The 14236-nt window shown below is 27.7% G+C and overlaps 1 protein-coding gene across 3 annotated transcripts in view; it reads right to left on the bottom strand.

The window, feature by feature from the left end:
• The window catches only part of LOC105846914 (phosphatidylinositol phosphatase PTPRQ), a 146565-nt gene that overhangs the window by 31627 nt on the left and 100702 nt on the right, over positions 1-14236 (bottom strand). For 2 of the 3 annotated variants that reach the window (XM_065810984.1, XM_065810982.1), the window contains one exon: positions 7661-7715. In XM_065810984.1, the coding sequence (XP_065667056.1) occupies positions 7661-7715 (55 nt within the window). The remainder of the gene's footprint in view (positions 1-7660; positions 7716-14236) is intronic. The other variant, XM_065810983.1, reaches the window with a different exon arrangement.

Below are 14236 nucleotides of genomic sequence, written 5' to 3' on the forward strand. Positions count from 1 at the left end.
GTATATTTGGTCATCACCTGAGAACTCGAAATACAGCAACAATGCACTGAACAAAAATGCATCTACATTAAAAACCTGAATGACCTCAGTTAAAAGACAGAAGGGTTATTTCGCATTCCTTTAAACATGCTTTGAACTTTTTAACGCTGTTCTACTTGATTTTTTATTCTAATTTAACCCCTGTATAAATAAATACATACATATATATATATATATATATATATATATATATATATACACACGGTAGCTTAGGGTATTTTGAGCATTGTAAACAAAAATTAAAATATTTTCTTGAATAATTATGCTGGATCCAAAATTTTTGCTGATAAACAATTTGTAGGGTCACTACCCATTATCCACTTAAATATTTAAGCACGTGAAAAATTTTCCTATTGACACAGAGGTTTTAAAAAAGTAGCAAAAGTGCTCATATTACCCAGACTACACGATAATATGAGCAATTTAGATTAGCTAAAAAAAAATTTAATTTAGTAAACACTGCTTGATTCTAGGGGTTTTAAGTTGAATTTTAAAAGACATGAGGTTTTTCTTCAGATTCTATAAATATGTATATGTACATATACTATCTTCATATACTATAAATATGTATATGTACATATATGTACATATACATATTTATAGAATCTGAAGAAAAACCTCATGTCTTTTGAAATTCATCTTAAAACCCCTAGAATCAAGCAGTGTTTACTAAATTAAATTTTTCATATGCTGGAACGTGTTAAAAATAAAATCGAAAGCGTTCCTTCTTAGTCCAAAATTGATATTTTCTGAAATCCAGAAATTAGCGTTTAAAAAACAATATTAATTTTATTATTTAAGCTTACTATCATTAAAAAAATCATAGAAAGCCATGTGACATTCCTTTTTTTTGTCTTCAAAAATGTGGTTAACTTAATATATAATAATACCTTTAATAGTTTCATTAATAAAGATCTTAAAACAGTTGATGACTTATTTAGAAATATTGTAAAAAATTTTACAATATTTTAAAAACTTTATTTTATTTTGTATAAGTTATAACTACTTTTTATAACATTTTAAATTAATAAACATTTATTTTAAATAATAATAAAAGTAGATAAATATTACATATCAAATGGCTCATTTTTCAAGAAAAAAAAAATCATAATGAGTCCAGAGATTCAGTTTGTTTTTGTTGCTGTAACAAAACAGACAACTACTCTCTTCACAATATGCCATCATTGGTGATACTAGTTCGAGACTATGTACACAAAGGATTCAGTTTTGATATAAATGCATTTCCCACTGGACTTCGTTGTCGTTGCAAAAATGGTCTCTATGCTAAAAAGGTTATTATATTTTATAAATATTTTATTGTATTATTAAATTTTTTCTAAAATATTTCACTAAAAATACAAACAATCTTGTTCACAGCAAGGAAAGCCTGTAAAAATGGTAGAAGAGGTTTGGAAAAGTGGAAGAGAGTTACTTATATAGGTAGGAAGGGTTGCTCCAACTGAGGATAAATGCTGAGGATCAATGTTCAATTTGTTGTATGGTATCAGACAAGCGCAGCCACAAGGTTTTTAACATAAGAGATTATATCACTGAGTCAAATGAAAATCTTTGCATTGAAAGATTAAACTCATTCTGCACAGATTTTTTTTAACTAGTTGGCACGAACCCACGTTAACCCATGCACGAGAACATCAGCTGTTCAAAATGCTAAGAATCTTATTCTTTCCAAGGATGAAAAGATGTTAGAGCAAATAACCTCAATTGCTTTAAAGGTTTTAGTTAAGGGTGAAAATTCGATACAATTATCAACTGGTAGATTTTTATTTATTTTCTTATTTATTTATAATGACTTTCTGCAATATTTTATTCTAATTTTAGGAGGATCACTCCTACCTGTAGTACTAAAACCAAAGCTCCAAACACATAAAGTAGTCTCTACTGATACAATACTTGATATCAAGAAAAATCATGATCATTAGTACATTAATTTTTTTTTCTCAAAAAATCTAATATTTAATATCTTAGATTGTTTACAGTATGGTATTTCACAATTAGGTGTTGAAAAGAATTCAATTACTACGGTTATGAAGCGGTCTCATGCTCTAGATAAGTTTTACAGTTACAAAAAAATTGTTTTTTTAAATGGAAAGGAAGATGAACTTGAAAACTCAGTGTTGATTATAATGAATATTTTCGAGGAACAAAGTAGAAACAAGAAAGACTCAGGAGTGAATAAGTTGATAGTTCTGGCTTTGAAACATAACGTCAAGGAGGATAACCATAATCTTGGAATGCCTACTAAATTAATTAATCTAAATCAGCTCAAAATTTGTTGCTTCTGATCTAAAGCTTATAAACGTACTTCTTGACATATCAGTAAGAGCTTTTGCTTAATTTTATTAACTTTTACAAGTAGCTATTAAAACATTAAATCTCAGAATAATAAAATAATTTATTATAGAGTCATAGTGGAAAACACGCTTGCTGTTACTGTACTGGTACAATAATCTCATCAGGTGGCTTGAGAACTTTTGTCTCCTTAAGTTCAGATTACTATCTGAACTTAAGGAGGCAAAAACTTATGACTATGCAATTATTCAATAATGTTATTAACCCATGTGTGCTTGAGGAAGATCCTAGAAAATTTATTCTTAATACCATCCCTCCTCCGGAACTTCACATGTATGAGCATGTTGTGACAAAAATTATTGACATTCTTTTAGTTAATGAGGGCCTGAAATCCTTTTTGGACAAAAATACTGTAATGTTGCATGGTTATAATGGTGATGGGTTGGATGGACCCAACTGTGGTAAAGTTCTCAAATCATTAGATGAAATGATGCTGGTAACACCAAATCAGTTATACCCTTGCGTTGAAACCCTTAAGAAGTTTAGAACAGGTAACAATTATATATGTGTGTGTATATATATATAAATATATATATATATATATATATATATATATATATATATATATATATATATATGTATATATTTTCAGAGCAAAAATCCAAGGCTGTACATAAAAATTTAACAAAAATATTGAAGCGCTATGCTGTCGCAGAGACTAAGAAAAACCATGGATTGAAGCTTTAAAAAGTTGCTTCTACCTACAGCTCTATGAGAATTTAAACTGATTAAATTCAAATTTTTTTAACTTATTTATATAATATATATATTCTTACTAAATTAAAAAAAAAATTTTGTTATTAATTTTATTTTGATTTGAAACCTGTAATGTATATAACTGACCTAAAAATAATAATTCCAGTATCATGTAAGCCGTAAAGTCATCAAATCATTAAAGGTATTATTATATATTAAATTAACCACATTTTGAAGACAAAGATAATAGGTGGTCATGAGGGTTTCTATGATTCTTTAATAAGAGATAGCTAAAATAATACAACAGATATTGTTTTTTAAGCACTATTTTCTGGATTTCGGAAAATATTAATTGGACAAATTGGACTGAGAAGGAACGCTTTCGATTTTATTTTTAACATATTCCAGCTTGTACATATACATATTAACAGAATCTGAAAAAAAACCTTATGTCCTTTGAAATTCAACTTAAAACCCTTAAAATCAAGCAGTGTAAAGTAATACAAACCTGACTATTAGAACTTATTTTTAGTATATAATGATTTGTTATTAACAAAACTTACCATTAAAAGATCAAATTTTAAGCCACTTTTTGTTAAAACAATACTACTATGATTTCCGCAAAAAAAGAATAAGAATTAGTTTTTTATTTTTTCAATTTTATTATTGTTAACAAAACTTATCATTAAAAGATCTATTTTTAAGTCGCTTTTTATTGAAACAAAATATACATTGTTTTTCACAAAAAAAATTATTTGTTATTTATATCAATATTTTTCAACTAAAAACGTTTTTAACTGCAATTTTTTTGAATTTAAATTACAGAAAGGTATTTAGTATTGTTAAAATACTAAAATTTTTTACCATATTTTGCTTTTATTAAAAAAAAATTTAAAGTTTTAGGACTTTAAAGTAGGTAACTTTAATAAAAAACACTGGGAAATTATACACATACACTGGGTATATATGTACATATATATATATATATATATATATATATATATATATATATATATATATATATATATATATATATATATATATATATATATATATATATATATACACACTAAAAGTAGGAATTTTTTTCATTTTTATCTTACAATCAATTTGCTCTATTACTACAGGTGGAGAAATAGTATAAAAAGTCATTTGAAAATAATTTTAACTGTAACAGATTCAAAAACCATCTGTGCAAACTTGTTTTTCTGAAATGATAAAATTTTTAAAAAATCAATTGTTGCAGCAGATGAAGTAATGTAAGTTGATGCAGTTTCTTTGAAGAAATAATTTAAATTTCGCAAACAATATTTTGCACACATCATTGGTGTAATCAATGTCTAATCATTTCAATTATCATTGTGTCTTTCCAAACACTCAAGGCAATTATCAGTTAATGGCAATTTTAACTTCGTTATATCGTCAACATTTCTTCTGCAAAAGAACCATGGCCTGCCCCAGTGATCTACAATAAAATTGCTTGTCTCAATTATAGATTTTTTTTTTGTCTGAGTCAAAAGCATACATTTCAAGCAACAGATTTCTTTTGAATTCCATTGTGAACTTGAAATAACCCTGGTTTAGAAAAATGAATTGTGAGTAAATTCATTGTGTCTTGTATCATTTACATAATCCAGCTCCGTACAATCATTCCTGCTATATTTTTTACTTTTAATAACTGACCCGTTAAGTTTATATTTTTCAATTAAATCATGGTAGTTACTAATTAACTCATTAATGAAACAGTAACTAATATTTGACAATATTGAATCAAACTTTGAATTCATAAAATGTTTAAGAATCAGGTCAAGAACATGAAATCGATAGAATATGAATACAATAGACATGAAGATGACACTAAACCTGAAACAATTTTTATTAAACGCCTAATTACTTTATTTTTAGAACCTATATTTACTGCAGCGGTGTCAAATATAACAACGGATATATTATTTAACAAAATAAATTAATTTTACTACTAGAATTGTCTGACAAATCATCAAACAATTGACTATAATTTGTTTCAAATTCTTTTCTTTTAGGTGGCAGGTTTCATGGAAGTGCTGTAATAGGGTCTATCACAATACTGCACTGACTTTTGCACCCATAAGAAGATTTTTAAAGTTCATAAAAGAGTTTATCTTCCAGATTTTTAAATTTAACATTTTTGGGCAATAAGTCAAATAGTAATAATAATCTCAAGTAAAAAAAACCTGTCTTTTTATTTTTACTTTTTGTTGATTTAATAACAAATTTTGAATAGCAGACTTTACTTTTCTCTGCACAGGTTTCTCCGTAAAACATGGTATCATCATTTTTTCCATAATTGACAAATTTCAATTGAGATTTTTTTAATAACATCACTTGATCTAGGAATATTAACCAATTCTAAAAGGAAATTAGATTTATAATATCTGCTTTGTCTTACATAAATCAAATTTCCATATGTACAATTTCTATGTCTTGAAATACTGGAAGGGCAATCAAATTGTCCAATTAAATTATTCTCTGATATCTTATCCATCTAAAATACAGTTAATATTTAAACATATACAGTATATAATAGTTAAACAATATAAGTTATTTAAGCAAATTTTCAAACAATTAACAATTCTTGAAAATAGACTTGTGCAGAGAGTTTTTTGCATTTATAATATTTTATTTTTTTGTGAGTTTTAGGTAATAACTCCACCAATAGTTATAAGGACGTCTTTTGAAAAAATAAATTAACACCCCTAATATACACAGTGGTAGGCCATCACATTAAGACTAGTGTTAATTTTTTATAAATATTGTGTAAAAATGAATTTTTAAGGAAAAAGAAAAACAACAGCACAATTTAAAGCTTGTTCTTTTAATCCCAAAGTATTATTTGATAAAATATAAACAAAAAAGCTTAAACATTTTGAATATTTAATGGTTATTACAACAAATATATATGATATATATTCAAAGTATCAATATTTTATAAAACATATTTGCAACAACTACTTTAACGCCTTGTGGCATACTTGCAATTGACTTTTATATAATGTCTGTTAACCCTGGGTTATTGTGCCAGATTCTAAAAATCATTTCCATAAGATCTTGCTTGTTATTTATAATTTATTTTCCAATATTTCACTTTACTAGCTTTAAAATGTTTTCTATGGGGTTGAGATCAGTTGAACTGTCTGGTCATGGCAGTACATAAAATTTTTTCCATTTTAAATAAACCATTACACATTTTGTTGTGTGGCAATTTCATCTTGCATCTTGCATAACCATCTCCAATAATAACCATAACCAATAATTGCATTATCACCATCTTGCATAAGCATTTAATAATAAGATTTTGAATTTTTTTAGACTAATCTACCATTTGGGGAACCAACTAATTCTTCAGAACTTCTATACGCTGTCTCATTGTCCCAACCACTTTGTAGGGACGTCCTGCTCCTTGCCCATAAATGAAATGATTTTAAGTTACAATAATTAAAAAATATTGAAAAATAAATTATGAATAAGAATGTAAACAAAAAAAATCTTTCACCAATCCTTTACAGACCAGTGATGATAATTTTGAACCTAGTCCATCTTCATGAAAATATTTAGTTTTATTTACTTGGCTGAACAATGACACATCTATCCTTCTTCTTTAGCCTCTGCAAATGGTTCAATCTGATGCAACAACACCAGCTATGTAAATAAGCTTAGTCAATACTTTTTATGTCTTCTTCATGTTCTCCAGACAAATTTTCAAGATGGTTTTGTCTACTCTTAGTGTTTTTTTAGGTTTAGAAGGTGGTCTCCTTACACCAAACTATATTTTTACAATTAGTTTAATTTTTCTCTGAGAATATTGAGTATTCTATTAAAAATATGTAATTCAACTAATTTTTATTTGTGCAATATCCCATTTCTTCATCTTAGCTGAAAATTTAAATTTAGAACTTCAAAAAATGAAAGCATTGTCATCTTTACTTAAACAAACAAACAAAACAGCATTAAATCTTTTATTTAAAGATAACCACTAGTTATCTTTACTTGCATGAAATACCAATTGACTTAAACTTATTACATTAAAAGTTAAATCAAACTAACTAATAAAAAAAATCTTAAATTTTCCAAAACGCATAAATTAAATATGGCAGGTTATTGATGACAGCCATAATTGCCAAATTTTAAAATTTTTCTTAAATTTCACTAGGAACAACATGATATATAAAAAATAACATCATATTTATTCTATCAAAGGGGAATTTATGCCATCCATTTGAAATAAATTGTAAAAAAAATGTGATAGCCAAAAATAAATATACATATCTCTCTCTATATATATATTATACATATATTATATATATATATTATATATTATATGTTATATATATATATATATATTATACATATATTATATATATTATATATATTATATATATATACATATATATATATACATATATATATATATACATACATATATATATATATATATATATTATATATATATATATATATATATATATATATATATATATATATATATATAGACACACAAAATCGATTAAACTATTACTTCAAATTGTCATACTTTTCAACTAATCCATAAATGCAGCTACCCATATGAATGTCTAAATAATAAAAAACATAAGTTGAAAGTGTATTTAACTTAACACACTGCGTAATTATTAGCTAAATGCAGTAAAGAAAATTTAACACATGTACTTTTGTACATGTGTTAAATTTTTGGAAATATGTTTACTTTTATTTTTTATTTTGTTAAAACTTAATTTTTGCATTCTAAAGTGTTTGATATTTGTAAATAAGAGGAGTTCTTAAAATTAATCTTCTTAAAAGATTTTTAGATTTAATAGTTCTTAAAAATCTTGTTTTCACTTTTATATAGTCATTTTTAATTATTTTAAATAAGTAGGGGGTGGAATTACCTCACCTCACCCTATATCATAAAATTAATGTTAAAAACATTAAATTTTAAAAAAAAAAGTAAAATGTTCATTGTTTATAAGCCTGAATGCATTTACAAAATGGATGAAAAAGGATTATGTTTTACAGTGCATCACCAGCAAGCTGTATAAGCACCACGAAGTGAGTCCATCTCATTGCCCAAGAACATGCTGATAAATGATGTAAAAAATGTTGGGTGTACAAATACTCTGGGTACTGCAATACCCCAAATTGTTCTTTTGAAAAGAATACAAATGAAAGAAAAATAAGTTAATTTGCCACCTAGCTCTACTACAATGATGAGTTATTAGAGATGACTGGTTAGAGCACTTCAACAAATATAAGTAGTGGAGATGTTCTTCTAATTGTCTATGGAGCTATTTCACACATTAGTGTAGATATTGTTGAAAAAACAGAAAGCCATGGCATTCACTTTTTTCACTTACCATGCAATATAACACATAAACTTCAATCTATAGACAAATCTGTTTTTAAAGTATTTAAAACGTATTGGGACAAAAAAGTTGTCAAATTCTGGAGGACAATGCTGTCAGACAACCGTTCCAACCTGGACCATACTCGACTGCTGACATTCAGTTAAATTTATCAATGCTTAACAAAAGTTTCAATGAGCTAATGGAAAGTCCCACAAAAAAAAAGAAATTACCTATAGTTAGCCACAAAAAAATCTTCAACTATGTTACTAAAACAGTGACAAAAAAAGCTTTTGCACAATCTGACGGTAAGGGAGTGAAACATAAAAAATAAGAGCAAAGGGAAAATAAAAATTAACAAAATTAAGTCTATAAATTCAGTAGATTTGAATGATTGGTTTTGTTTCATATGCCAGGAAAATTCTGCGGAGTGTATATGAAAGTGTTGTAAGTGCAGTGTTTGGTATCATGAACAATGCGTTGGATACCATTCTGAAAATGAAGAACTAGCATTTACAAACTGTACTTAATTTTTTTTTCAATTAAATTTGTTTTTTGTGTGTGAAATTAAACTTATTTTATTTAATTTTGCTGCTATCAATGAGCTTTCTAATTATATTTAAGCTACCTAATTATAGATAAAGAGAACGCGTTAAAGAAAATTTTAATAAAAGTTCTTTATAAGATAGCTGGATTTTCTTGATATTTTACAATGTTATTGAATTGGGCCTTATTATCCTCTAGTGAGGCTAATAAGGCCGATTGAGGGAAAAATAATAATAACTTATAAATAATCCACATTTTATTAAATAAAATAGTATACTTAGGGTAACTTGATGTTATTTCGAACATAACTTAATCTTGCCCATAATCTTTAGTTGGTTATAAGTCACTGAACATACCACTACATGAACCAAAAACATTTATATAGAGCAGCAAAACAGTCTTCATCAAAATCAAAAAAACCTTGACCTCAACATATTGTAATTAAAGAAATATCTATCAATGAAATTTTATTGATTTTTGGTATGTTTTTTGCTACCTAATTTGCTGATTTCAATTTAAGTTTAAATCAACCGAGTAAATATGCTGTTGTGCATTTTAAGTTAGTTTTTTTTTTTTATCCATAGTATGTTCTGTAAGGATAATAAAGTTTATTTTGTTTGAAATGGTGAATTATACTTAAAACCGTTTTCTGCTCAACCTACCCAAAGTAACTTGCCACAGAATGGATATATTCTTGCCCAATGCAACCAACCTCACCCGAGTGAGCAAGAATAGATTAAGCATGTTATATAAACTAATATTGTAGAGATTTAATTTAAATTTTCTTGGAATTATTCACAAACTGTTTTCACTGGGTAAATTCCATGTCCTAGGATTTGAGTTAGGTTACATATATATACATATAATATGTAGTTTTTACCATATGTTAATATTTGTATCATTCGTAAATTTTGAAAAATTTGTTAGATTAATATGAATTTTTTTACTAAAATGTTATTTATCTAAGTCCTGTCTTGAAAATTAACATGATTAAAACAAGAGGTTGGGGGTGTAAATCATTGCTAGGATTACACAGGAAGTCTGTTGAAAAGACTGATTCTACATCAGGGGTTTCAAAAAGTTATAAGACAACTCATCTTCATGATAGTGTAACTGCTTCTAACAGTAGTGCACAAGACATTTGTCAAATAAAACAGCTACAAAATAATTCTTTAAGTTGTGTTAATAATACTAATCATTCAATTGGTCAGTCAGTCGCCATTAAGAAACGAGGCAAAGTTATGAAATAAAGTGAAGAAAATATGATGAGTACAATTAACCATGTCAGATCAGAGTAATCATTTTTAGTGCGATTTGCAATTTGTACAATGTACTTTGTACAACACTGAGAGACAGGTACTCCAGGAAAATTGCTATTGGAGCAAAGCAAAGAAGACAATCTACTCTAATATTTGCTTTGGAAAAAAATTTATTGATTATGCTAGCAACAGGGCAAAGTTATGGGTATGTTTTGGAAAGACACAGTTCTTAAACTATGCCAGGAAACTTCCCAGAAAGCATAAATTAAATTTCAAGAGGAGACTTTCAAGCAACCAGTGACAGTCTTTGATTAAGTGCCACCATGGGCATAGATTTACTCAGCAGCAACCTGAAGGCACAGTCTCAGTACAACGGCAGTGCATGGATAAAGTGAAAGTGTCAAAGTATTTTAATGTCTTGAACAACGCCATAGAAAAAAATGGTTTGCATGGTAAACCAGAATCCATTTCACACACATCATATTGGCTTCAGCCACGTGATAAAACCTTATTTAAGTCACTGAGAGATTATAATCGCTCTACAGCACAAGATCTTATGGGTCAGTTTCCACTAGTTATTACATGTCGTTCAATTTTTGCAGGTATATTTGCTTCAGCATTGGAAAAAGCAATGACTCCAAAAAACATATTATTGGGTTCAGGCTCTGTAAAACTTAACCATTCGATTCTCAGGCTACTCCAAGTGATGCATATTTTCCAAAATATATACACTTAGTTGAGAATGTTTTAGTTAAGTCAACTGTTAATAACATTTATGTAATGGTACTGACGAGTCATTGATATATATATATATATATATATATATATATATATATATATATATATATATATATATATATATATATATATATATATTATGAAAGTGCATGAGAGCGCCATAGAAAGAGTTCTACTTATCAATGTGAATGATGTAAAAATTCCAACTCCCTCACAATCCTTACAAATAATGAAAACTGAAATATATCTTTTTCAGTTGACAAGTTGCACCTTTGTGTTTGAAACAGCTTTGACCTTTTTTGTGACAACGGGTTTGTGAACTGGTGTGCACTGAAACGTTCAGTTGTTAAAGCATGTTCGAAAATATATCTGAATATTGAAATCAAGCGTAGTAGCTTCAAAGTAAACCTGTATATAATATCACCAAGTGGGCGAGATTGAGTTCGAGTGGGCAAGGTTCAGTGCTTTTGACACTCTATGCAGTTTTTAATGATAATGTCAAACACTATTATCAAAGTTAGAACAGTCTGCATAGTTTTGTAGCTGAAAGACTAAGCAATCTAATGATGCATAATACAGTGGTATAAATCTATAAAGAGCCTGCCATTAGCAATTTCATTAAATTACCCTACATGTAATCTTACATAGTAATCAAAAAATTTTTAAAATAATGCATATTGTATTTTAGAAGCCAAAAAATTTGTAAGCGTTAATATCCTCCAGGACCTTACAGGGTCGACAACACAGGCTTCGAAGTGGAGGGGCACAATCATCAATTTCTAAAAAAAGTCCTCCATATCTAGAATTTAAAAAAACAATTTCTTTTTTCATTTCAAGCTCTTCTGCACAGGAAGGAGGCAGGGCTTGCAACACAGTTTATTAATTTGTTTCTCTGCGCAGCGGCCTTGTTCGTGTTTCGGAGTTATAGAGTTGAGAGAGGGTTATAAACACAATTAAGTAGCCTCCTCATCTGTAGTGGCCTTCTGGGCCTTGGGGAGGTGAAATAACAAAAAAAAATTGTGTAATTTGTTCTATTTGCTAAGCTTGACCCTCTTTCCCATCATCATAAAATTTCATCTCTTTCTCTTTTCTACAAATACTATCATGGTGGCTGCTCAAAGGAGCTTTCATCTCTAGTTCCATCAACTAAATCTCATTTTTGTTTAAATTGTCACTCATCAAAGTCTCATTCTTTTACTGTATCTGTCCCTGCATGCTCCAAAAACTTTTATTTGTCTAGTTTTTTTTCCGGCACTTCTTAGCAAGCAGGAGAATAGAATATTAGGACTCTAAGCCAAAATCTCAACATTAAAATTTGTGTTAATTATTTTAAAGATTTTTTTGACAATATTTTAAGAGATAATAAAAATGACCTTCATGAAATGATCAAATGTACAAAAAACATTATCAACAAAATTGCTCCACAGAGACTGGTTTTTTGCTCAAGAATACTATATGAGCCAAAAAAAGATAAAATTTAAGTATTAGACATATTTTAGGTTTAATGAGCATTTATTAGAAACATTAGGAATCTAAAGAGCATTAGGAACCTTAAATTTGATGGGTTGGCTGTTGAATTTGTGGGATGCTACACCAATGTTGAATTGTGGCTCAGAATTCACCATTTAGCTAATGATAATAGAGAAGGTCTTACCAGAATAATTCTGCCTACTACTAACCAAAATGCAATTTGGAACTTTTTTCTGAAGAAGTTGTTTTGTAATATGTTAAACATAAAATAAACATTTATATATAAAAAAGCTGGTTCTTAGAACTTTAGCAGCATATCACTGTGTCCTGCCCTTTTCCCCAATCAAGTGTAACCAACTAAAGTAACAGTAAGAGTTTCTATAGATGGTGGAGGAGGCTTTTTTTTCAAAAAAGAAAAAGAACCTAAAAACAAATTTAAGAATAGCAAAGTTTAAAAACTTCTTATTAGAACTATTGTTAAAGATATCCCTGAAAAATATGAAAACCTTAGGCTGGTACTTGAGTATCTTAAAGATTGTATTAATGTATTATTTGATATGTCCTCACATGCAGGTAAAAAGCTAACTTATAGTAAAGAAAATTGATCCATCAAATCTTTCGATATTGATTTGACAATATTGTAAATAAATGATGATGATGGTATAATGATAGGACAACATGGATGCAAATAAAATGCTAAAACTGATTGATAAACTTCAATTAGAAGCCCAAAATAACAAAAAATAATATAATTACCCTATCTACTTTCTGCAATAATAACTTACTGTAAATAATACTTATTGTAAATAATATAATTACCCTATCTACTTACTGTAGTCCAAAGCTTTGAAACTTTTAAATCTGTAAAAAGTTTTTGCAAGAAAACTTGATTCTGCCTCAGAACAAAAAATATAATATGCTTAGAGATGCTTTCCTACATTTACAAGAAACAGCTTCTTTACTCAGAAAGAAACTATAAGTGTCATTAAAATTCCACATTATATGTTGCCATGTTTTTTCTCTGATAAGCATTCAGAATGAAACTTGTCAAAGTATCCAGAACAGTGTGGAAAGGCAATTCAAAACTGCTGTTGTTGATTTTGAACTGCTGTTATTGATTTTGGATTTAAAAGATTATAATAATGTATGTTAGTTAAAATATAAATAAATTTTTTAAATTATAAAACAAATAAATTTTTTAAATTGTAAAACAAAGATGCCTTAAAAATATTACCGAATTGGAACATGAAAACAAATAAAGACCCCAAAAATTTAGACACCCAATGCCCATTTATGATACTTAGGTTTTTAATAAGTTTTATACTGTCTTTAATAAAATAAAAATTTACCAGTAGATTTCAAACTTTATCAAAAATTATTTTGGCTTATAGAAGTTACAACTATGCAAAATAAACAACCTCCTGATCTTTTAGGTTTTCCTATCATGAAATTGTGTTCTATAATGAAAACAATTGTGTTTCTATAATGATAGCAATGCAAATCACCTTAAAAAAGTTTAATGGTGATACCGTGGACCTGGTTTTCTGGCCCAGAGTGTGCTGAAATTTATTAATTTTAAATGTCTATTTTATTTTGATATTTTATAAAATAAAAATAAAAAACACTTAAACAGGATGCAATATAAGTAAATAGAATGCAGCTGTTAAAGTCCTGTTTTTTACCTGCACTCAATAATTGTTAGTTGGTAAGTCACAGAGAAAAATGTAAAAGTTTTATTAT

The sequence above is a fragment of the Hydra vulgaris genome, chromosome 11, assembly GCF_038396675.1.
Source record: "Hydra vulgaris chromosome 11, alternate assembly HydraT2T_AEP".
Classification (NCBI taxonomy): Eukaryota; Metazoa; Cnidaria; class Hydrozoa; order Anthoathecata; family Hydridae; genus Hydra; species Hydra vulgaris.